The sequence below is a fragment of the Aphidius gifuensis genome, linkage group LG5 (genome assembly GCF_014905175.1).
Source record: "Aphidius gifuensis isolate YNYX2018 linkage group LG5, ASM1490517v1, whole genome shotgun sequence".
Lineage (NCBI taxonomy): Eukaryota > Metazoa > Arthropoda > Insecta > Hymenoptera > Braconidae > Aphidius > Aphidius gifuensis.
Window position 1 is genome coordinate 19,807,272 of NC_057792.1, and position 22,953 is coordinate 19,830,224.

Genomic DNA, 22,953 nt, shown 5'->3' on the forward strand with positions numbered 1-22,953 from the left:
GTCCAGAACGTCTTGAATTACTTAACAACACGACATGTTTTTCTAGCTTTTATTATTGCAATTGTCTATTCGTTTTCTATAGCTATGTATGTTCTGTTCGGTCATGAGATATCACTACTAGTGGCATCACATGAGTTGTGTTACAAGCGTATAATACAAATGTTAGAAACAAAAAAATAAACATTTCTAAACGTTAATTTAGACTTGTTCTTGTACCAGAATTAATGGTACTCAATAAAATAATTATTATTGATATTATGAGTGCTATTGAGGAATTAAAATAGTTTTCATTGAATTTACGGCGTCCACGGTGTCTAATTTTATAAGAAGTTCAGCTACAGATTGTCTAAGCAAATGGAATTCTTTAAGGTTCAATTCGAACAAAACACATCTTCCGCAACTGAATGTCCACTCCATTAAAATTGTTGGCTCTAATAATCGTGCAAAGTTGCTGAAAAAACATATCTATTGACAACCAAAAAAATATTCAATTTAGAAATCTTTAAATACCTCGATGATATTGACACATCAGTTCTCCATCTAAGAGATTTGAAAATAGAAAAAAAGTCAACTTGATTTGATGAAATAGACTTCATGATGACTGTTTTTTCACGGTCTACTTCTCTCCAGTGGTTCGACAATTTTTGAGGTATCATACAATCGTACGTATGATACTACTGGATACTACATAAAGCGGTGTCTCCACAGTGCTCCACAGTAAGCATAGAAATTTGACAAGCGCCATCAGTGGCAAAAAAAAGCCTTAATGAGAACAAATTTATATTTGTGTAAATCAGTCAGTATTTATGTTTATATTGGTTTATATAGTCTTCTAACTTCTTGGCACAAATGTCACAGGAAATTTTCAATCATTTATAAACATCCCATCATAATATTTGCGTTTTAGTAACTTAAACTGTTTATTTAATGACGTGTTGTTCTTGTTGTAAAGAGCTTTTGAGAACATGAAATTAATAATTTCTATTTATAAATAGAAACTCATTAGAAGTGAACATTATGTTTTTCCCTATTGGCTGGCCCCGGGTGTTGAACTTGACCAATTCCAATGATGTTAATGCAATTGCATGTAATCGGGACAAGATACTATTTGCTATTTTAACGAAAGACACTTTAGCCGTATGGTACTGCAAAGTATGTAAGCTAATATTACCATGTAGTAACTCGTTGATTCTGATTTATATTATTTTTTTACGTTGTTAAATATTATTTCAGCCATGTTTACCAATTGTATTCAGCCGAAGAGATGAAAAATCTCGAGATCGTTATGGTGATAATTTTTTAGTTCAATGGAAACCAGACTCTAGCATGTTAGTTGTTGGTGTAAGTAAATGTTTATACAAAACACAAGATAAATGTTATAAAATCCTACTCTAATAAATTTAAAAAAAAAACACGTACAAAGTAGATTTTTCTATCTGACAGACAACAGGTAGCTATCTACTATTCTACCGGCTTTCCAACAGTAGTGGCGATGGTCGGGGTCTTTATGAACAGAAAGATTCACCAGTGACCAGTCTTCGCCGAGACAGCGCCGAATTATTTATAAAAGAAATAATCCCAACCCTAACACTGACATTTGTTATGCCAGTTTGGATTGACGGTGGAATCACTTCGCTTGTCTGCATTAGAGATGAATTAATGGTGGCAACTAAAACCAGTCATATTGTCCGACAAAAGTGGGAAGGAAATCTCAACCGTGATTATTCTTTAGATTTACGCAGAATTCCGTTTAGTATTGATCAACAAATTTCAACTGTGGCTGTGCCAATAACAGAAAATAACATTTATGTAACCGATATTGAGTATTCACCGTTAGTTGGAGGATTTGCTATTGTATTGAGTAATGGAAAAGCTGCATTTTTGACAGCACAGTCGTTAAAATTTGACCCAAATCAAGTTCAAGGTATTTGGGCAAGATATCTTGATGATGCTACATGCGCAGCAGTCAATCATAAGTATAGACTTATGGCTTTTGGCCGTGAAAACTCTGAAGGCTTAGTTTATTATGTTGATGAAATGACGGGTAGCCTCGAAGTTTCGCATACTCTCAGTTTATCATCCAAAGATTATCCTGGTAGACCAGGTCGCGTAAAATGTCTTCGATGGACGCCCGATAGCTGTGCAATCGCCTTAGCTTGGGAAAAAGGAGGTTTAGCAGTTTGGAGTACATTTGGAGCACTCTTGCTCTGTTCATTTAAGTGGGACTATGGTTTGCATGTTGATCTTACACGTGATAATCCATTACATATTTGCACGATGGAATGGTCAGCTGAAGGCTATCAACTATGGATGCTCAGAGAATCGCCACAATCATTGTCTACTGACGATCAAAATGGAAATAAGCTGGAAAATAATCGGTCTTTGATTCAACTGGATTTTGTTAAAAGTCCATCAACGGTAAACCCGTGTATGGTAAGTACTTAATATATTATTTCATATATAATCATAGTCTAAGAGTGAGTACTACTTTTTCTTAGGGTCACGGTCATTTATATCTACAAGGTGAGGATCGGTTATATTTAAATTTGGGAACTGTCTCAACTAATGTTCAAGGTTTTTATATGAGCAATGAAATACCGAATGACTCATCGTCTCTAACTCTGGCTGGATCAAAACAGTGGCTTGTTGTCCCAATTCCAAGTTCTTACAGTGGCTCAAATTGGCCAATACGAGTAAGTTTTTATTTTAAGTTCTTTTAATTAACAAAAATGGTGATTCAAATGCTTATTCGATATTTGATTATTTGTATAGTATACTGCAATAGATAATGAGGGACAGAGCATTGCCGTAGCTGGACGAACTGGTTTAGCTCATTATTCACTTGCTTCACGCAAATGGAAACTTTTCGGTAATGAAACTCAAGAGAAAGATTTTATTGTTACTGGTGGATTACTTTGGTACCGAGGTTTTTTAATTGTCAGCAGTTATTCACTTCTTGAGGACAAAGATGAAATTAGAATTTATCCTCGTGATACCAAACTTGATAACAGTTATGTAAAAACTGTTAGGCTGCCATCTCAAATATTATTACTCAACACAATGAAAGAAACACTACTTACATTTTGTGCTAACGGACAAATTAATATATTTGATATGCGTGTGGAAGGTGAAGAAGGTTACTTTTAAAATTTTTTTTTACTTTATACGTTTATATTGCTTTTTCCCACTTAATAATTTATTTTTCAACTCTCTTTTTGAAGGCTTTGGAACTATTGAGCTTACGAGAACACAAACAGTTGACATTAGTGGTCTTTGTGTTCATCCAGCTTGTGTTGTTAGTGCAACGTTAACAACAATTCGTGCTGAAACAGCTGGAATTCATCCACATCCTGAGTCTCTGTTGTTGAATGTATCTGGGAAGCTCCTTATGGTCCAACGGGAGCATTTTATTGACGATCCCAAAGTTCTTTTTACTTGTGGATCACCAAATGTGCTTGCATCATGTGTAGAAAATGTTTGGGTACCTTCACGATCCCTACGTGACAAACCACATCTCACTGAGGCACTTTGGCTATTTTGTGGTGCTCATGGAATGCGAGTTTGGCTACCACTTTTTCCAAGAAACCATCAAGATAACGCTCACACTTTCATGAGTAAACGAATTATGCTACCTTTTCATTTACGAATTTATCCACTTGCAATTCTTTTCGAAGATGCAATTCTCCTCGGTGCTGAAAATGATACAGTTCTCTATACTTCAGATACCAACTCTCTATTTTCTCTTCCATTTAGTGTACTTGAATTAACAAGCCAAGTTTATTTACATCAGATACTTAGGCAGTTGATTTGTCGGAATCTTGGCTATCATGCTTGGGAAATTGCGCGTTCATGTGCATTATTACCATACTTTCCACATTCGCTAGAATTATTACTTCATGAAGTACTCGAGGAGGAAGCAACTAGTAAAGAACCATTGCCTGATGCCCAGTTACCCTCAGTTATTGAGTTTATCAAAGAATTTCCGAGTGTTTGGGCCAGAGCGGTAGTTCAGTGTGCCCGTAAAACCGAAATTGCTCTTTGGCCTTATTTATTTTCTGTCGCCGGTCCACCGAAAAAACTTCTGCAAGACTGTTTACAACGACAACAGCTAGATACGGCTGCAAGCTATTTAATAATTCTTCAAAACTTGGAACCATCTGCAGTGAGCAGACAATATGCAACTTTATTGCTTGATGCTGCTCTCGAACAAAGCAGATGGGAATTGTCTCGAGATCTTGTAAGATTTCTTCGAGCAATTGATCCAAATGACGTTGAGTCGCCAAGAGCATCATGGGGTGGTAGTACTAAATTGGCTGGATCACCACCAACTCCATCTGTATCTCCACATGAAGAAGATCTTTCCTTAGTTCTTGGGACAATGCAAGTGTCTAGAAGTCGAAGTTATAGTACAACCGTAACTCCAAAAGTTCAGTATGATTTAATAAACAAAGATCCTCCATCGTCAGTGCTTGAAATTACACGGAATGCTGTTATGAGAAGAAAAAAATCATTGCCTAGTGCAAAAACGGAGAAACATGATAATAAAGAAGGCTCAGCCGAAGAATTTTTTATTGATATTATACTTCAACGACATGCCCGCAGATTATTGTCAGCAAAAAGATTAGCTGATCTTGGACGATTTGCGGCGCGTTTAGATTTTTATCTCGTAACATGGCTTGCGCGTGAGCGTGAACGTGCTGCAAGAATCGATGACTTTGTAGCAGCATTAAAAGCAATTCATGAAGATTTTAGTTTTCCTTATCCTACATTATCAGCAGCAAGCCTGCAAAAAATTAGGCGAGCTAGCCATGCATCATCGAGATCAAGATCTATTAGCTTGGACTGTGAGAGTGAATTGCAAATGCAAAATTTTTCTGTAGATCTACTGACTGACAGTGGATATACTAGTTTACCGAGTAGTAGACCACCGTATGGAACTTTGATCTCACCTGTGGCCAGTTTAGAAACCCAGTTCTCTACTGCTGAAGCCAAATTGACACCAATGATACTTCAAGATGCGACAAGTGTTATGAGCGACGCCAGCACAGTTTGGCGAGATGATGTAGAATCAATTGTTGGAACAGTTTGTTGGATTTCTCCAGAAAGTATCGAACCAACAGAGATTCATTCTGCATCTTGTGGGTCCAACAGTAGAGGTGAAGTGCAACTGAGGTATCTTCTTCAACTTTTTTTAGAAGCCGGGTGCATTGGTTGGGCAGCTGTGCTTGCAACTGTACTTCGTGATGCATCGTCAATGGCTAGAGCCGTACGAGCAGCACATGCACCTATGCAAACACAAGAGTCTATTGTTAATCTGAGAGATGGTCTATTAGTTCTAATTAAATGGGCGCATTCAGAATGGTAAGCTGAAAAATTATATTAAAATTTTCAATCCTTTATTCTTTTCATTAATCGCTATTACGCTTCAGTAATTTTCACTGAATATTTCTTTCCTTGTCGATATTCGACCCTAGAATCCAATTCAAAATATGATTGACACTCACTCGGTTTTCATTAGGGATATTTTTGATAAATTTAATACTTCGTGAACTATTTTGACAACAATAATTATTCATTACGATTCTATCATTGTTCTACACTGCGAGAAATTTAACTAAAAATAAAAGTAAAAATTACATAACGAATAGTAATAACTGCGTTGCTGACAGTTCCTGGCGTTATTTGTAGGAGTTATTCGCATATTGATAATTTATTTTTTCTATAGAGTTCAGTAAAAATTTGACCATTTAATATACATTTTGTATACTATACTAAGTCATAAAAATTACTCAATTTTATTGTAATTTTTCTGAAAAAAATTATTCAAACTTACTATATTTTTTAGTAAAATTTATTAAACTTGTTAAAATTTTATAGTAAATTTTATTCCAAAGATTGCCGTTTTTTAATGTAACATATATATTATTTAGCAAACAATTACATATTTATATAATTTAAAAATCACATTGAATTTTTGTCTTTTTTTATGTTTTGATATTTGTATATTTTTTGTACATTCATTTATCTATTCTAAAATAAAAAAATTTACTCTCAAACGAAAGGCTGGACATAATGTTGTTTTATAAAAAATGTAAAAAATAAAAAAAAATTTCTATACAAAATATTGTTTAACAAAAAAAATTATTCAGTAAAATAGTCATTCGTGTAAAATGATCGGGAAAACGTCGTTCGGGAATAGGTCTTTCGAAAAAATGGCTTTTCGGAAAATCTTATTCGTGAAAAGTGACACTTTTCTGTCTTGTGTTTCTCGTCTTATTTCTATCAATTTTTTATGTATTTATTTATATTTCAATTTAAATCTTCGTTTTTTTTTTAATTTATCGTCTTATTCACGTGAATGAAACACAACACATAACAAATGTAACCTTTCAATGCTTTTGATTTATGAATTACGATCCAATCTTCTCTTTCTTATGTTTAATAAAAAATTCTTTAGCAGTAACGAATGTATTGTTCTTTACTATTAAATATTTTTTTTCAGCTATTTTCGTTTCCGAGCAAGCTCTCTTGTTTCGTCTCTCGGCTAAATTTAGAAAACAGCGTCTCTTGTCACCAGTTTCTCGTCTTGTCTCATTTTTCTCATGTCTCGTAGAATCACTAAATTCAAATAATCAAAGAAGGTTGTTTAAATTGTTTATTATATCTTCAAGTGCTTTATTTCTACAATAGCTGTTTCACTATACTTTACAGTTTTTTTTTAGTTAGATTATCATTTTTTTCGATGGGACGTCGGTGTTTACTTGTTGAAACTTGGAGAAAATGAAGAAGCCTTGTGGCCTAGAAGACTCGGGTTCTAATCCCGGCGGGGGAACTTCTGATTTTTCCAAGTTTCTGTTTTCCTGTTTTTAAAAATCGAAACGAATAACGAATATACTTTCTAAACTCATTAAGATAGACTGCTCGTTATAAGATTTAAGGGGTGTCCAACGCCAGTTTTAGAATATCGTGGTCGGGATAAGCCCTATCTTTTATACATTAAAAAAAAATACGGTGCCAACCCCAAGAAAATGATTTTTTTTTTTTTTCAATCGGTGCTAAACCATGACTTTTACAATATATGACCTTATTTCATAATTAAAAAATATCATTTGCTATAAATTAAAAATTATGTCAAAATATAACAGCAATGTGATGTTGGCCATCTTGAGCTATATGTTTAAACTATACTGACTGTCATATACTAAAATTCCTATTTTTCACGTCTACTTTTAATTATTGAAAAAAAAACTAGTTTCCAAACTAGTATTCAAATTAATTAAATATGAAGGTTTGAAGATTTATTTCTTATTTACGACTTTTTAATTTCAATTTTTTTTATTATTTTTGAATCTTATAATTGAAGCGTGCATTTTATTGTAGTAAATATAAATAATAACGATCGGAATACGATGTTCGCTGGAGTTTTTGAAATGTCCAATTTTAAATAGGTACGGATTCGTTATCAAAATTTACGAAGGCGATTCCCAGAGGGACATCGTAGTATTGTCTTTGTCTACGGAAAAAAAATAGCCATAGTCTGTATGACCAAAAGAAGCGTATTTTCTTTTTTTTTTATTTTTCTATATACTGTGTACAACTTTGATTCTTTTCTATTATTTGAGGTTGATCTAGTACAAACTATTAAGTTGACTGAAGCAAAGAACTTTCAGGAACTATCGACTTTCTACTTTAAAAACTTTATTTTTTGTTTGGATTTTATTTTAATCTATTTTTTAGTTTCGGATACAAAGCATTTGTTTCGGGATTTCAAGCGCAACTCTCTCTGCTCAATCGCTTGATTATCATGAAACAACAGCAACAGCAACAGCAACAACAACAACAGCAACAACAACAACAACAGCAACAATTACAACTCCAACACCAATCACAAAGTCAATCGGAACAAAAAGTTATTGAGAGTTTATCACCAAGTCCAGTGCCGTCTTTCACTAGTTGCCAACGTGGCAACGTGAATCGAACAAGAAGGATATCAACTAGCCATACTTTGGCAACTGTACATTTTGACGATGGAAAATCTAATGAATCATTTCCCTGCTCTGAAGAAAAGACTTTAGGCGACAATTATGCTCCTATCAGTTGCCCAGAAAAAAAATTATCTGAAGAAAGTTGTGTGATTTCATGAAAATAAAATATTAATATCCAAAAAAATACATCAACGTTGACTCAATTTTTATTACGTTTATTTTCAGAGATCATCATAAATTATACATTCCATACTAATTGTGAGATAAAAAATGGCACTGACATCACCAAATATATCAATGTAATATACTTGCCAAAAAAATTATTTTTTCAGCAACATTAATCCCTTAAAACATAATTGGTATTTTTTACCTACTCGGATAGTAACACAAACTTTACTAATTAAAAATGTAAAAACAACTTCAACGCTTTTACCTTTTTTAAAAAGAATAATTAAAATTAAAGAATAATTTATTTTTTTTCGAAACCAATTGAGTTTTATTTCAAATCTAAATCTGTGATGTTTCAAGAATTTTTTTTTCTTTCAATACAAAGTTATTTTCATAATAAGAATTTTTTTTCTTCTTTTAAATCTAAAAATTTCCAAGAACAAAAATTTCATTTTAGGAAGTTTTGTTATCAAATTAGAATTTTTTTTTGCAGCGTCCATTTAGCAAAACTTACAGCTCCCCGAATGAAATCTCGAAAACGGCGCAATGAATAACTAAACGTAGAATTGAGATGGAGACTCCGTATTGAGGTCTATTCTTTGATAAACCATAATTAAATGATCTCATTCGATCGTTCAGTTGTTCTAAGGTAAAAAATCTAATTTTTTTATTTCTATTCAAGATAAAAGAATGCAAAATAATTTTGTTCATCACAAAGTAAACTTGAATCTTTAGTAAAAACAGTTTTTAAATATTTTTTATCTAATTTGCAAAATCTACAAATAGAAGAACCAGTAAAACCGAGAATTGAGTGTAAACCAAGATATCACATATACATCGTATCAAAAGAAAACATGTACATATGTATAGTATATAATTTATATATATTCTATATCTTTTTTATAGAAAAGATATAAAAAAAAAATATAAAACAGATATTTGCATATCTGTCGAAATTAAGATACGAACGAAGATATACTCGAGATATAACTTTTTTACGTAGGCATACTCCATTCGAAAACTTAAGCATTTAGCGAACTAGGCATATTTCACCGACAAAGTGCGCAGGCTTGTAATTTACTTTTTAATGTCGTATTTTCGATGAGTCAGTACCATGTTTCAGCTATATTGAGTAACGTCGTGCTTTGATCAAACTACACATCTGGTTTGTGAGCTAGTGATAAATATAGCATCCGGAAGAAAAATCTGAAAATACCCAGTGTCATGGGTAATAGTGAGACGAAGTTATCAAGCAAACATTTTACATTAACCGAAGATAACTCCAAAACAAACCAAGTTAGCATAGGTAAAGAAAATTGACTGTTTAATGAATAAAAAAAAAATATCATCCAACATCAGAATAACGTAAAAATAATAAAGTAAGATCTGATTTCGATCTTCTACGAATTACATTAAAAATTGACAAGTGATATAAGCAATGCAAATCTAAACATATGTATTTTATGTGGAAACTAACATTGTTATCACAAAATCATATGAAAAACAAATTCTAAGAATAAAAAAAAATTTTTTTGAAGGAACAAAACAAAAACATTGTTATAAAAGTTAGACCCGAACGATATGAATTGTAAAACATATTCCCTTCTGCCGTATATAACGTGCTTTTAATTTTAGAGCCACGTGTACGATCATGTAATAAACAGTAGTCAGTTTGGCTGTTCTGTTTTCAAGTAATAACTGTTTTCTACTATATTACAGTTATTATATAAATAAATAAATAAATAAATAGATAAATAAATAAATAGGGAAGCAGTTTATTTTTATAAAAATTCAAATTTCATCAGTTATCTAGCCTTTATATAAGATACCTTAGGGATGGATGGGAAAAAAGTTTTGCACAAAGTATGCCTCTCCTTGCCTACTCATTTTTTAGTACATATGAAAATTTAAAACTATCCTGTAAATTTAAAGTTTTAATCTCGTCTGCAACAGAATAAAATATAATTATTATAGCCTTTTTCTTCTACATTAAATGAAAAGTTTTTAGTGAATGCCGAGATACCTATGTCTATAAGGGAGATATTGAGATATCTCGCTTTCTATAATAGTCGCCACAACGATACAGGTGTCAAAGAAAAATATAGTCAGAACGGGGATACTATTTAGTCTTAAATACACGGATAAAAATATTTTCTATGTCTGGAAAAACTTCTTTTCATTGAAAGAAATATGAAAAACTCTAGAAGCATTGATTTATAAGAGAAAAATTTATTTGAATGAAATTGAATATTTTTTGATTTTATAGATGACTGTATTTTTATTTTTATTTATTTTTCAATTTTAATTTTTCACCCAAACAACGTCATGTTTTTTTGTCTTCGAGCACTCAACGTGTTATTGCATCCAGACGTAAAGTACTTAATGTTAATGTTGAATAAATATTCTGATTATTTTTTTCTGATAGAAGGAATGATTCCTACTGTACCCGGAAAACCGATACTTATACCAGTGTTATCTACGGACTTGGATGCGGTTGAAATTTGCTGGGAAAGGTCGTTAAATCGAGATGAATCATCATTCTTGGGGTATTTGATCGAACATCGACGTCTTGGATCTCCACACTGGATTCAATCATTACCCAATTTGTGTATACTACCACAATCAACGATTGCGGGGCTAGAACCAGGATGGCGATATCACTTTCGAGTTAGAGCTAAAAACTGTTATGGTTTTTCACAACCGAGTGAAATATCAGATCCACTAACCGTAACTCTGCAATCTTCAAATACTTCGGCTCCTCAGTTTGAAGTTGGTTTACACGATACAACTACCTTAGAGAATGATCGGGTAAGAAAAGCTTGTTAATAATTTCTTAGATTGAAATAAACTCTAGACTAATTCCTCAGGTGGAATTCCTTGTTCAATTTATTGGTATTCCTATTCCAAAAATATCATGGTTTAAAGACGACTTTGAGATATTTAGCAGTCGTAGAACTAGGATTATTACTGAAAATGGAAAAAGTACTCTGCTCATTTATCAAACTTCTCTGAGTGACGTGGGTCAAATCAAGTGTACAGCTGTGAATAAAGTTGGCCATGTGATGACTCAAGCAAATCTAATTCTTGAAGGTTCGTAAAATTACATGCATTACTTTAAAAAGTAAATTAATTGGAAAAGTTTTGATTGACGTATATTTATTTGTCAGCACCACCAAAAATACGCCTACCTCGTCAATACGAAGATGGTTTGCTTTTTAAGCGTCATGAAACTATCTGGTTAAAAGCATTTATCGCCGGCCGACCTTTACCGAACGTAACGTGGTTTCATGACTCAACAGAGATCCATTCTGATAATAGACATGTGATAGAGATTTCTGATTCGGGAGAGTGTCGTATGAAAATAGATGGAGCAAAAAGAACAGACAGAGGAGAGTATACCGTGCGAGCTATTAACAAAGTTGGAGCAGAAGAAGCATCGTTTCTAGTGACTGTTACCGGTATTTCAAATCAACCGAAAAATAGATACGGAAAACCTTGATAAGAAATTGAATTGTTTTATAATATAGACCGACCAGCGTCTCCTGGGAAAGCAAAAGTTACGATGACTTTGGGAAGATCAATCACTTTGTCATGGAAAGAACCAAGTGATGATGGTGGTTGCAAAATAGGAAGCTACATCGTAGAATATTACCGAGTAATATACCACATGGAAAAAAAAAATAAAAAGAAGTATCTTTATAAATATTATTTTTATATAGGTTGGGTGGGACGTTTGGCTAAAAGCTACCACATGCCGACAACCACAAACTACTATCAGTGAGTTGTTCGAAGGATCAGAATACAAATTCCGAGTGAAAGCCGAGAATCCATATGGAGTTAGTGAAATGAGTGAGGAAAGTGATATAATTATCATCCCAGATTGTAAAACAGGGTGCGAGTAAAATAATGAATTCAATACCTACTTTTGAAAAAATATTTCTCTGGAAAAATAATTTTCTGTTTCTTTTCGTATTTTTTATATTACTCCAGATAATCTCGTGAATACAATATCGTTCATTAATCAAGTCATGGGCTATACAGTTGCTGAGCAATACGCTTTTTTGGTTTTAATATGAAATGTCTGCTTTTATTAGTTTAAAGGCGATAAATATTTTTTTTTGTAGCCAAATCTAATACGTTGATTGGAACTATAGGGTCACTTATGTAATATCATTCTAACGCAGTCAAACGCCAGAAATCACCTTTCCTTACAATATCGTGCATGCACAATATCGTCAGCAACTGTAAAGCTTCCCGCATAGTTGATGAATGACATGCTACTTTGTTTTATTTGTGTAGGTAAAACAAGAAGTTAATATTGAACATGATGATAATGATTGTCATTTTCAGATTAAATTATACTGCTCAGAATGCTATGTCGATATCCAATATGACAAAAGTATACCAAAATCACAAAGAGAAAGATCTTCATCGAAAACAAAAAAAAAACTACAATGAAATGGTGAATTTGACAGTTGCTGCGTTATCTGACGGTTCAGAAAAATATGAGGTAGGATCATTCCATCCAGTTTCAATTGAGGAATCTGGCCAGAGCAACGCACGAAAACTTTTAAAAAACGAGAGCAAAGTGACTTTCTCCGATGCAACACCGGATCTAGAATTTGCACGTGCATCGCAAACTCCCTTAAACTCTAACGCCGATAATCATTCCAATCTTCATTCTCAATATCAGATCAGTGACAAGTTTCTTAAAAAAAATCCTACAGGATTAAGCCAACAATCTAGTACACCAAATCATCTCATATCTAACTTGAATAGTGAAAATGATTGTACCTTTTCCAAAAAGAAAATGAATTTAAAGACTCATAATGAACAGACAAATACGAGATTTTTTGATTGCATGAAAAACACCGAGATTACGGAAAATAAAGAAAAAAATATGATTCATAGTAACGCGAATGATCCGTCGATTATTTTGAGAAATGCAATTGAAGACTATAATCATTTGACAGTGTGCACATCTGATGAAGAACCCAAGGAAATTAATAAAAACTTTTGTCCTTTTCCACGATCTATTTCTTTCCCGGAACTATTTCTCCGTGATTCTCAGATAACAAAAGTCCTTCGGAATGCTGTCAGTTTGACTGAATTATTACATGAATTTGATGTCGAAAACTTTTTTGAAGTTTGCAATAAAAAACAATCAACCAAGATCATTGAGATAAAAAAAAAATTTGTAACTATCGAAAAACCAATTCCAATATCCAATGAAAGTAACAAAAAAAAAAAGTCAGAAATGATTTCTTTTTCGAACAGTGAGCCGTATACCTGCAAATATTCAGAGAATTCAGGATCTTCAAGTTCTCATCTCAAAGCTAAGCAGTATAATTTACATTCACATCAAAATCCGACGATTCAAAATACAAAGTTGAAGAACGACCTTCAATCGAACGCAGGATCATGTGGTATCCAACCAAAATCAATTCTCAAAAAATATCCAATAATTAGGCCAATTGTTACTAATCGATGTACAGAGCCCCTATCTGTGTGCACAAACCAACCATATGCTGAAATATCTCCAGAACAGTTTTCATTACAAAATAGTACCTCAAAAGCCACCAATGACGATACTCACTCACTCAGTGCTGGAGGAGCTGCCCAACGGTGTAGAAAATTCATTGCTGACCGAAAATATGAAGGCATGTCTTCTATTGCAAATACAGAAAATTTTGACTGCGAAAGAGCACTTATCGACTATTATGCAGGGGTTGTCAAAAAACATTCATTATGTACATCTCAAATTCAAAAACTTGAACCATCAGAAATTCCTGCCTCGACAGGTGACTTGATATATGATAAGGATATCTCTCATAAAAAACTATCAAAAAAATTTGACATGACGGATAAGCATACAGAACTCATTCATGAGTCTGATATTGAAGAAGAGATCCCAACATCCGAAAAAAGGCAAAAGAATCCACAAGCAATAAGTTTGAAATCTGAACTAACATTAAATGCTTCATTTCCGAAAAATCAGAAACTTTGCAGTTATAAACCTTTTTTTCATGAGAGCGAAAATCGAGTTGAACAAAGAGAGCCAATTTTTGAATCTTGCTCCAAGACAGAATTGATAAAAATACATTCAATTCAAAATAAAGTGAATAAAAAGCTGAATAACAAGGCTGATATTAATATTCGGAGCATCACTGGTTATACTATTGATATGACTCTTCTCATAGCAGCAACATACATTTATTTCTTTAAAAAAGAGATTTTTGCGATCCCGCTAATTGGACTATTACTTTACCGAAAAATTCTCGAAAAGTTCGGATTTAAAAGTCAATGATGTACCAATAATTAATAAGTTGATAAATAAAAAATCATATCTTTGATATAAACAGTATTCAAAGATGTCAACAGTAAGTCAAAATAAACTTCATGAACCCATCAGATTTAATATTCAAAAAATGTGATTTATATGTAATGTTTTTTTTTTCAGATATATTCTCCGCATAAATTTTTTTATTTTATTAAAGCATAAATCGGAGATCTATAAGCTATCTAGCCGTGATGAGCAGACCTCAACAACCAAAATGAGGCCCACCATTAGCATCAGTACGGATTGTACAAATTTATCACATGCATACCAACAAAATATTATAAATTCCAATCGCAACCAATTTTATGAATTTAGTTTGAACTACATCTCAAAATTATTACAACAATAAGTTGCAAAATAAATATATCATAGTGTATCAAGAAAAATCTAAATTATTTTATCTACGGATTGTTTTCATCAAATACAAAAAGTTTTAAATAACAATTTTTTAATTATAATTTCCAAACACACGAAAACTAAATTTCTTATTTCATTCGTTCTAGAAAATAATAATCTTGATGTATAGACGGTTGCTTTGATTATTCGTTTGATTTCGTATTCTAATTATTAGTAATTAATAGGAGTCAGTTATTAAATAAAGGTTGACGGCTGGTTATTGAGGAGAGTCTAGTTCTACTATTTGTTGTGTTATTTGTGATAAAACACGAAGCCTCTAAAAATTTCAAAACCGTTAGTTACAATCCGTCAGTTACATTTCTCTATCTTTTTACACGTTTACCAGCTTCTCTAATACTACTCATAATAGATCACAATTTTATGGAGGGAAAATTCCAAATAATTATTATCGTCAAGTATATATTTTATTTTATTCTTTCTATTCTCGAATCATTCTTAATCTAAAATTACAAGTCCTTCGTTTTCCAATCTCAATGAGATTAATAAATTAGTTTCTAGCAAAGTTAACTAACAATATTTCAAATGATCAGTTCTAACAATCAGTAGAGAACTCGTCGTTCACCTGAGACCTGCAAACTTGCAGATGTTGAATTTGCACCATGGTTGTTGGATGCAAGGCACGTGTACATTCCAGCGTTTTCTGAAAAAAAAAAAAACACGGAATCACTAATGTTCCACGACTTAAGTGATTAAATTTATAATATTTTTTAACGTAAAACAATTTATTTACCAGGAAGTGCGTTAGGTATAATAAGGCGACAGATGCCATTTCTGTAATAAACTTCTAAATTGTCTGCATCGGTGATTCTTATTGCTTCTCGAAACCAAACAATCTCAGGCTGTGAATGAGCTCGAACAATACATTCGAATCTTGCAGTTTGACCATTTATCACGGCAATATTCTTCAGAGGCTGTGAACAGTTTTTCAGTTAGTTTATTATACTTTTCCATCATTTTTTATTGATGAGCTGAGTAAAAATTTACATTTATAATTAAATATAATTTTTCTATATTTGTTGTCAATTTTTGAATTATAATCATCAATCAGAGCATATGATATTCAAAATTTGAAGGTGTTATTTTATATGTCAGTATATCAAACTGTACGATATGAAAAAGTTCGCAACGAACATTATAACGTTAAATAGCTTGTGAGTGTTTCAAGCATTTGAATGACGACTCTTCTCACTGAACTTTAATTAGGGCATAATTTTTTTTTTTTAGCGTGGCTTAAATATTAGATCACGACCACGTTGAGCTACGAAGATCGCTGAAGTTTTTCGATCATTAATTGAATATCACAATCGATGTATACTTACTGTCGTGAATACGGGCGCATTTTCTTGTAAATTGACAAAGTATGGTTGAAGACAATTCCTTCTACATTTCTGTTTACCGTCCAGTGCAACCGATGGTCCTGAAAAAATGACAAAAGTGTATATGGCGATGATAATATTTAGGCTCCTATTATAATACTTGCTTCGTTGAGCATAGTTGAGGTAAATTTTTTATGAGCTAATGGTGTAATGATGTCTCAAAGATTAGTGTAAGACTTACATTCCGCTTACATCCCATCTTCGACGCCGTTTCAACGTAAAATATATTTTTAACATTTTTAGTTTAATGATATTAATCTTTTTAAATTACTGAACGTCATAAGTTAATTAATTTTTCATTATTTGGAAGCTTTAGAAATGTGTGGGAAAAGCTCTATTTTTTATCTTATTTATACTAAAGTTAAAAATTCAAAATATTAAGTTTACATTCCATAAACTTGACTATTCAACTTTTTTACTTATAAAATATCGTAAAGTATTTGGCTCAGTTGAACTAAATCATCGAGAGTTCTGAATTATAATTTTATAATTTATTATGAAATTTCTATTATTATTATATAAATAGTTGACACATAATTTTTAAATCAATCTAAGTTTTATATTATATTGAATAATTTGGAAGTGATTTAACGTCAGACTTACCTTTTATGATAGATTTGGTGGAACTTTGCTGGCTCTTGAGACACGAGTTCATCACGTCCGTCTACGAACAAATATTCACAGTTTTCAAATAATTATCAAGAAAGCGAACACATAATATTTCATATGATAAATAATAATTATCTATTTACATTTCGATAGACTAATCAAGATGTTTTTCACGAAGTTAGTTGACCGTTAAAAAAATTTATTGCTTTACAAGGAAACTTACTGTTTGGAAAACAGCGTCAAAAAAACTTCGCTTGTTCATATCTGCGATGTTGTCATCTCCTTGTTGAGAATCAATTCCAAAGAAGTCGTGCATTTTACTTTTGTTGGACCTAGCTTCCATTATATTTTCAGAGCTAGGCTGATATTGATAAGTTCTGATTTGACTATTGTCTATGTAAGGAGGAAGACAATTTTTATTGATGGATGGTCCATTTTTATTGGATCCAGAATACGACTTTGAGGTACAAGCGACTCCATGAAAATTATGTGAACACTTAGAATTGATATTGTCTCCAAATCTACCAACAGCTGGATCTATTAGCTTTGGTAAAGTAGCTGAAGTGCCCTTGAAAATTGGGTACAATCCGTGAAAAGTTTTACTAGAAACGTTCTTAACGGAATCAGAAGCGTTCAAATCTCGCATTGTCTTTTTTTCATAGAAACATTCCTTATTTCTGGAATAGTTCTTATTATCATCGGTCATATGACTAATTGCATTTTTGCCCACCCCAGAATTAAAAACTTCAGGCTGAATTACACTAGCTGGGAGTATATTTTTCGTAACATTTTTCCCTGAACTTGAAGACCACGTTTCGATGCTACTTGAAGATTCAATGTCAGCTTTTGTAACACTTCCATCAGAATTTGCTATAACTTCTTCCCTTGTCTCTTGGTTGGACTGCTTAACTCCAATTTTTGGATGCACCCTCTGTGCATTACCAGTAATATGTTCGGAGAAAGAGCTTGAATCAATTTTGAATGCATCAGATGATGTCTTAGGAAGTAGAGATTCTTTGAACAAATTTGAATTCGTTGAGAGATGGAATTGTGATTTTGAGTGGGAATTGATGCAAAGTTTATGACCATCGATATTTTTAACAGGCTCTTCTTTATATTTTGCAAAGTTTTCAGGTTTATCATGATGTCTTCTCAATAAAGATATTTTGTCATTAGACTCTGGGACCAAGTTAAAGTTTCCAAGCATTTTTTCCGCACTTTCTGACTGAGCAACGAGGCGTGAAATCATCAAAGTCCCATGAATAGGAGAACCTGACGCCGTCGTATCTTCTAACATAGTTATATGAGTATTCAACTTGGAGAGTTTGCATTTTTCGTAAGGAAAATCAATTTCAGTATTGTTAATACCCTCTGAATAGTTTGGGTATTCCAATTTAGTCAACATACCGTGAACGTGACTTTTTGGTGGTGATTCAGACGACAATTTTCTTGAATCTTGAAACTCCATTGATCGTTCATAACTTTTTGTCAATTTATCAACTTTAATATCGTAGTTTTCATTGATTTCTTGTATAATCTGACAATCTGTTTCCTTTTCCTTTAAGGAATGGCTTTCAGTATTTTGGTTTCTGGATTCGAAAGAGTTCGTTGATTCTACGTAATTATCCTGTTCACGTTCTGGTAATTTGGTATTTGGCATTTCTACAAGCTTATCTTGCCGTGTTATTGATTTATCTTCAGACCTTATTCGCTCTGAATTAGCTTCTGATGTTTCTGTCATGGAGTAAAATGGAACATTTCCATTTTTTGGTTCTGGCAGTATTGGAGCTTGATGCTGTAATTTCATATGGAACTTTTGTTCTTGTTTCGTTTCATGTTGATCTGAGTAAGCAATAGACTGGGTCTCTTCGTCCCGAGAAGCATTTTTTGATGAATTTACATTTTTATGTTTATTCACTGTTGTTGCTACATGATTATCGAGTTCAGTTTCACAAACCATAGATGGAAATGAGGAAATATTTCCAACTGGTAAAATAGTTTTCAAAGTAGAGCTTGGAGCAATTTTCGTTGTAGAGACATGTTCGGCCGTAAGCTCGGCAGAAGGCAGTTGGTCTTTTTTTTCTGCAATCTGTATATAATTGGAATCGTAATAATAATATCTGGATTATAACAGTATAATAATACATGCGTAATATATGAATTAAAAAATAAATATTCCAACATTGATAAATCGAATACCTTCAAGTTTTTATCAGCAATGTTTTCGTAAACAATTGTCTTGTGGTTTTCTGTCATAGTATCTGGAATTGGTTCAAACACAACAAAGTCAGCGACACTTTGAGCTTCTCCACCGGAATTAGATGCATTGACCATGTATTTTCCTGCATGTTTTATATCAGCTTTTTCAATTATAAAAAGATAGCAATTTCCTATTTGTTTAAGTTGACCATCTATGTCCATCACTGGCTCGTCATTTTTATACCATGTTACGATTGGTTCTGGCGTACCAGTTATTTCTACCTCCAAAATCGCACGCTCATTTTTCTTTACAATCTGAGCTTGAAGACGTTTTCCAAAAACTGGAGGAAAGATAGTTTCTGTAGGTTGAAAATATTAAAAAAATTAGTAGCTGCTCAATCCATGTATAGCTTAGAACCTAAAAAAAGATTGTTAGTTAACGAAGAAAACTATACAGATGATAAGGCTAAAGAAGAAAAACATGGTCAGAAATAGATCATGTCTCGTAATAAAGAGTCAATGAAGGTTGCTGATAAAGTGCAATTATGAACTGAAAGGAATAAATTCTTACTTTTGACGATAAGATCAGCTGTACTGCTTGCTTCGCCTACTTGATTCTCAACAATACAAGTGTACCGGCCAGCATCACACACATTGACATTCTTTAACTCTAAGCATACATGATTATGTTCAAACAAAGTCTTGACTCCTTCATTTAATTCCTGGCCATTTTTTCTCCAATAAACTTTCGGTGGTGGATAGCCTAAAATAGTTTAGCATATTATTATTATTATTATTTGCCGAATTCGCCATTAATTGATTTTGATTTGACATGAGTATGTCAATAACTGGGGAATATTTTGACTTAGAAAAGTTACTTTTTGTACACTTACCATCGATGAGACCTTCAAGTACTACATGATTGCCTTGATCAACAATCATACCAGTAACTGGGGATACGAATCTAGGTGCTACGGTTTTTCTCTTTTGTTTTTGTATTCGCGGTGTTGTTTCTGTTGAAATCTTCATATTTTCATGTTTAATAACACCTATAGTGTTCGTTGTTAGTCGATCGATTTCTTCCGTTTTAATACACTGAAAAGGATTAATTTTGTATTATTTCATTAACATACTTTCAGAATATACACATAAAAGTCGGTTTGGTGACTGGGAAAGTTTTTGCTGAAACTGAATAATATTTTTTTTTTTTTTAATTTTTCGATAAAATCACTTTTTTTCAGACCGATTTTATCTATTGATGGATTTTCCTCAAAAAATATGGATTCGTTGAAAAATGATATTTAGAAAAGTTTATCTATGTTTTTTGTTTATTTATTTACTAACTCATCCATTCATCATTATTAATTCATAACAATAAAAAACTCGTCCCGACTATCGACTGTTAGAATGGCTCAGTGGGTAGAGGGTCACCCGCAAATTTTCCATTTACGCGTTCGAGGGTTTTCAAGTACCAGCCACTGTAATTTAATTTAAATCCGTCACATATTCTCTGAACAAATTTTTAGTAATATTTACAAATTTTTGATGTTATAATTTTTTTTTTTTTTTTTTGTGTATGTCATGAAACTAGATTATTCAATAAATGTTACAAATTAAAAATTTTGAAAAACATTAAAAAATTGAACATATTACTCAAATTTTTTTTTTCATAGTTTTTTTTTTTTAATTACAATTTAAAGCTGCAGGTTTTACCAAAAAAATATTTAAATTGTTGGTGTGTGTTTTTTGTATAATTTACGGCATTTATTTGTAAAATTCACATTGTTAAAAAATATATAATTTAAATTTATTTTAAGTATTATAAAAAAATCGATTTCTAACATTTTTTATTATCAAGTTTTACCCAATAAAAATATAAAACTCACAAAAAAAAAATGTTTTTTAAATTTTGTATTTTAAAATGTAAATCTTACAAAAAAAAAAATGTAAATTTTAAAATAAATCGTTATGGATTCCACAATCGCAAAAAAAAAATGCAAATCTTACAACTTATTTTTCTTCGTGTTTTTTTTTGAAAGTAAGGTCAAGTTTCCTTCGTTACAATTTTTTCCATCTACCACTCCCCACTTTTTTGTGTGGTCATTAATTAAAAAAACTTGAATTTTTCTCTCATAATCTCCGGTAAAAAAAAAAAAAAGTTTAACGAATAAACTGAAAAATACCTTTTTGATCGGTAGTCTTTCTGTTCGGTGATTCATGGCCGTTTTAGTGCTAACGGTTAGATCATAAGATTTGCTGGCATCTTGTAATTTATTAGTTGAAAATCTGTCAGCCCTCAACAGAGAACATCCAGAGAGTATTCGTTGATCGTTTAAGTCCATATTTGTAGTGGTTTTTTTTTCTTGGAATTAACTCTTCATTAACCGAGGGTCTATTTTTCCAGGATTATTTTTTACTATCCGTTGAACTTTTATAAGTGGATAAAGATACTTATTGTTGTCTGAATTCCCAACTTTTCTTTGAGCACTTTTATTCTAATTCTGAAAACATAAATAACATCAACATATAGGGAAACAATATATGGTTCAAGAAATAGCATCCACAAACGAGATTTAGACTGTGCTCAGTATATAGATGCCTCATACTTCATATGAAATCAGTAACTATTTGCGGCTGAGACGACTCGATTTGTACAAGATAATATTCTATTTTATATTCAGATATTTTTCGATCACATTACATGCTATTCGTAATACTTTAAGAACTAAAGTTCTTTAACATTTTTTTAAACTTAAAAAAATTATTTCCACAAAATTGTCTGAATTTTATTGAGCAAGCAGCTGACGATCTGTTGAATAATATCATTATGGCTTGTCGCGATCTATAAAAGTAAGATTATTCTGATAGTCAGCCTATACACAATCCAACGTGTGACATTAATTGAAATTGAATTAAAAATAACTTCATTAGACCATAACTGTCAACTGACTATTCGAATATCTAGAGTCTCGGAATTTGTGTCGAAATAAAATATTCACTAGTTGCACATTAACCTTGATCGCTACCTAAGTCCGTTAATTGGAATTTAACTCGTTCAGTTATATGGGGAATCTATTACAGCTTGGAACAATAATGTCTCCTATTCGTTGACATTAATCGAAAAAATATATAATTTTGATAAAACGGCTAAATTTTGACGATTTTTGTAAGGTAACATAGTACAGATACTACATTGAAAATAAGATATATACCCGTATAAAAGAAAAACTGAGTAGATATAAAATCGGTCAGTATACTATATTGATTTCTTAAATGCACTAATCATATATCTTAGAAAGCTTGTAATACGAACGGTCTATGACGAAAAAGTCCAACTTATCTTGAATTTTCATCTTGACATCTTCGCATCCTGATGAAAATTAAGTATTCTAAAAAAATTTAATAAACAGCACTTACGTAGAGTTTCTAAAAATAATCAACAGCCACTCACTAAACTTAAGACAAATTAAATGTGTTCTTTACTTGAAATTTTTATCGCGTCACTATTTTGTTTCAAGACAGAAATAAAGCAGCTTTCAAATGCTGATGTAACTGTGTTAGCGTCATTGATGATCTGAAAATGTGGCAGTATAGTGGGGCCATGTGGTAATCAACGTCGTTTGAATCACCATTGTCTAATGAAGAAATTTATAAAAAAATGCAAATTGAAGGTAGAATGAGGTAGCCCGGAAATAAATCTAGCAAAAACATTTGAACACTTAATTCAAGTAATAATAAAAAAAATCAATCATTCCTATCAACTTGTATTGTAAATGATGTGTTAGGGCTTTTGCATAATTGTAGATATTGTTGACCCAATTCCGTCGACTAAGATTGGATTTCTACTACTTGTTTAGAA

At 32.1% G+C, this 22,953-nt stretch overlaps 3 protein-coding genes across 8 annotated transcripts; 2 read left to right on the forward strand and 1 right to left on the reverse strand.

The window, feature by feature from the left end:
• Positions 1-795: 795 nt before the first annotated feature.
• LOC122858347 (guanine nucleotide exchange factor subunit Rich) lies at positions 796-8,451 on the forward strand. 4 transcript variants are annotated; one of them, XM_044161183.1, is made up of 7 exons: positions 796-1,152; positions 1,234-1,341; positions 1,444-2,433; positions 2,499-2,693; positions 2,773-3,127; positions 3,222-5,361; positions 7,738-8,451. In XM_044161183.1, exons 1-7 carry the CDS (start codon positions 1,018-1,020, stop codon positions 8,141-8,143), a joined length of 4,329 nt encoding a protein of 1,442 aa, XP_044017118.1. In that variant the 5' UTR covers positions 796-1,017; the 3' UTR covers positions 8,144-8,451. The 4 variants fall into 4 exon arrangements, with proteins under 4 accessions (XP_044017118.1, XP_044017117.1, XP_044017120.1 ...); XM_044161182.1 differs by having other exon boundaries at positions 825-1,152; positions 2,773-3,136; XM_044161185.1 differs by having other exon boundaries at positions 1,042-1,156; positions 1,427-2,433; positions 2,773-3,136.
• A 138-nt stretch (positions 8,452-8,589) lies between these two features.
• LOC122858349 lies at positions 8,590-15,121 on the forward strand. The gene is made up of 8 exons (XM_044161186.1): positions 8,590-9,459; positions 10,579-10,961; positions 11,021-11,243; positions 11,321-11,611; positions 11,681-11,808; positions 11,873-12,045; positions 12,504-14,533; positions 14,614-15,121. Exons 1-7 carry the CDS (start codon positions 9,378-9,380, stop codon positions 14,458-14,460), a joined length of 3,237 nt encoding a protein of 1,078 aa, XP_044017121.1. The 5' UTR covers positions 8,590-9,377; the 3' UTR covers positions 14,461-14,533; positions 14,614-15,121.
• Positions 15,122-15,300: 179 nt separating this feature from the next.
• On the reverse strand, positions 15,301-22,898 carry LOC122858350 (muscle M-line assembly protein unc-89-like). Of its 3 annotated transcripts, none has more exons than XM_044161187.1 (10): positions 22,512-22,898; positions 21,278-21,595; positions 19,988-20,189; positions 19,666-19,857; positions 19,095-19,453; positions 17,119-18,984; positions 16,890-16,950; positions 16,230-16,327; positions 15,641-15,821; positions 15,301-15,550 (listed from the first exon to the last, which is right to left on the reverse strand). In XM_044161187.1, exons 2-10 carry the CDS (start codon positions 21,434-21,436, stop codon positions 15,450-15,452), a joined length of 3,219 nt encoding a protein of 1,072 aa, XP_044017122.1. In that variant the 5' UTR covers positions 21,437-21,595; positions 22,512-22,898; the 3' UTR covers positions 15,301-15,449. The 3 variants fall into 3 exon arrangements, with proteins under 3 accessions (XP_044017122.1, XP_044017123.1, XP_044017125.1); XM_044161188.1 differs by lacking the exon at positions 22,512-22,898 and adding an exon at positions 22,408-22,493; XM_044161190.1 differs by lacking the exon at positions 22,512-22,898 and adding an exon at positions 22,307-22,326.
• Between the last annotated feature and the right edge of the window lie 55 nt (positions 22,899-22,953).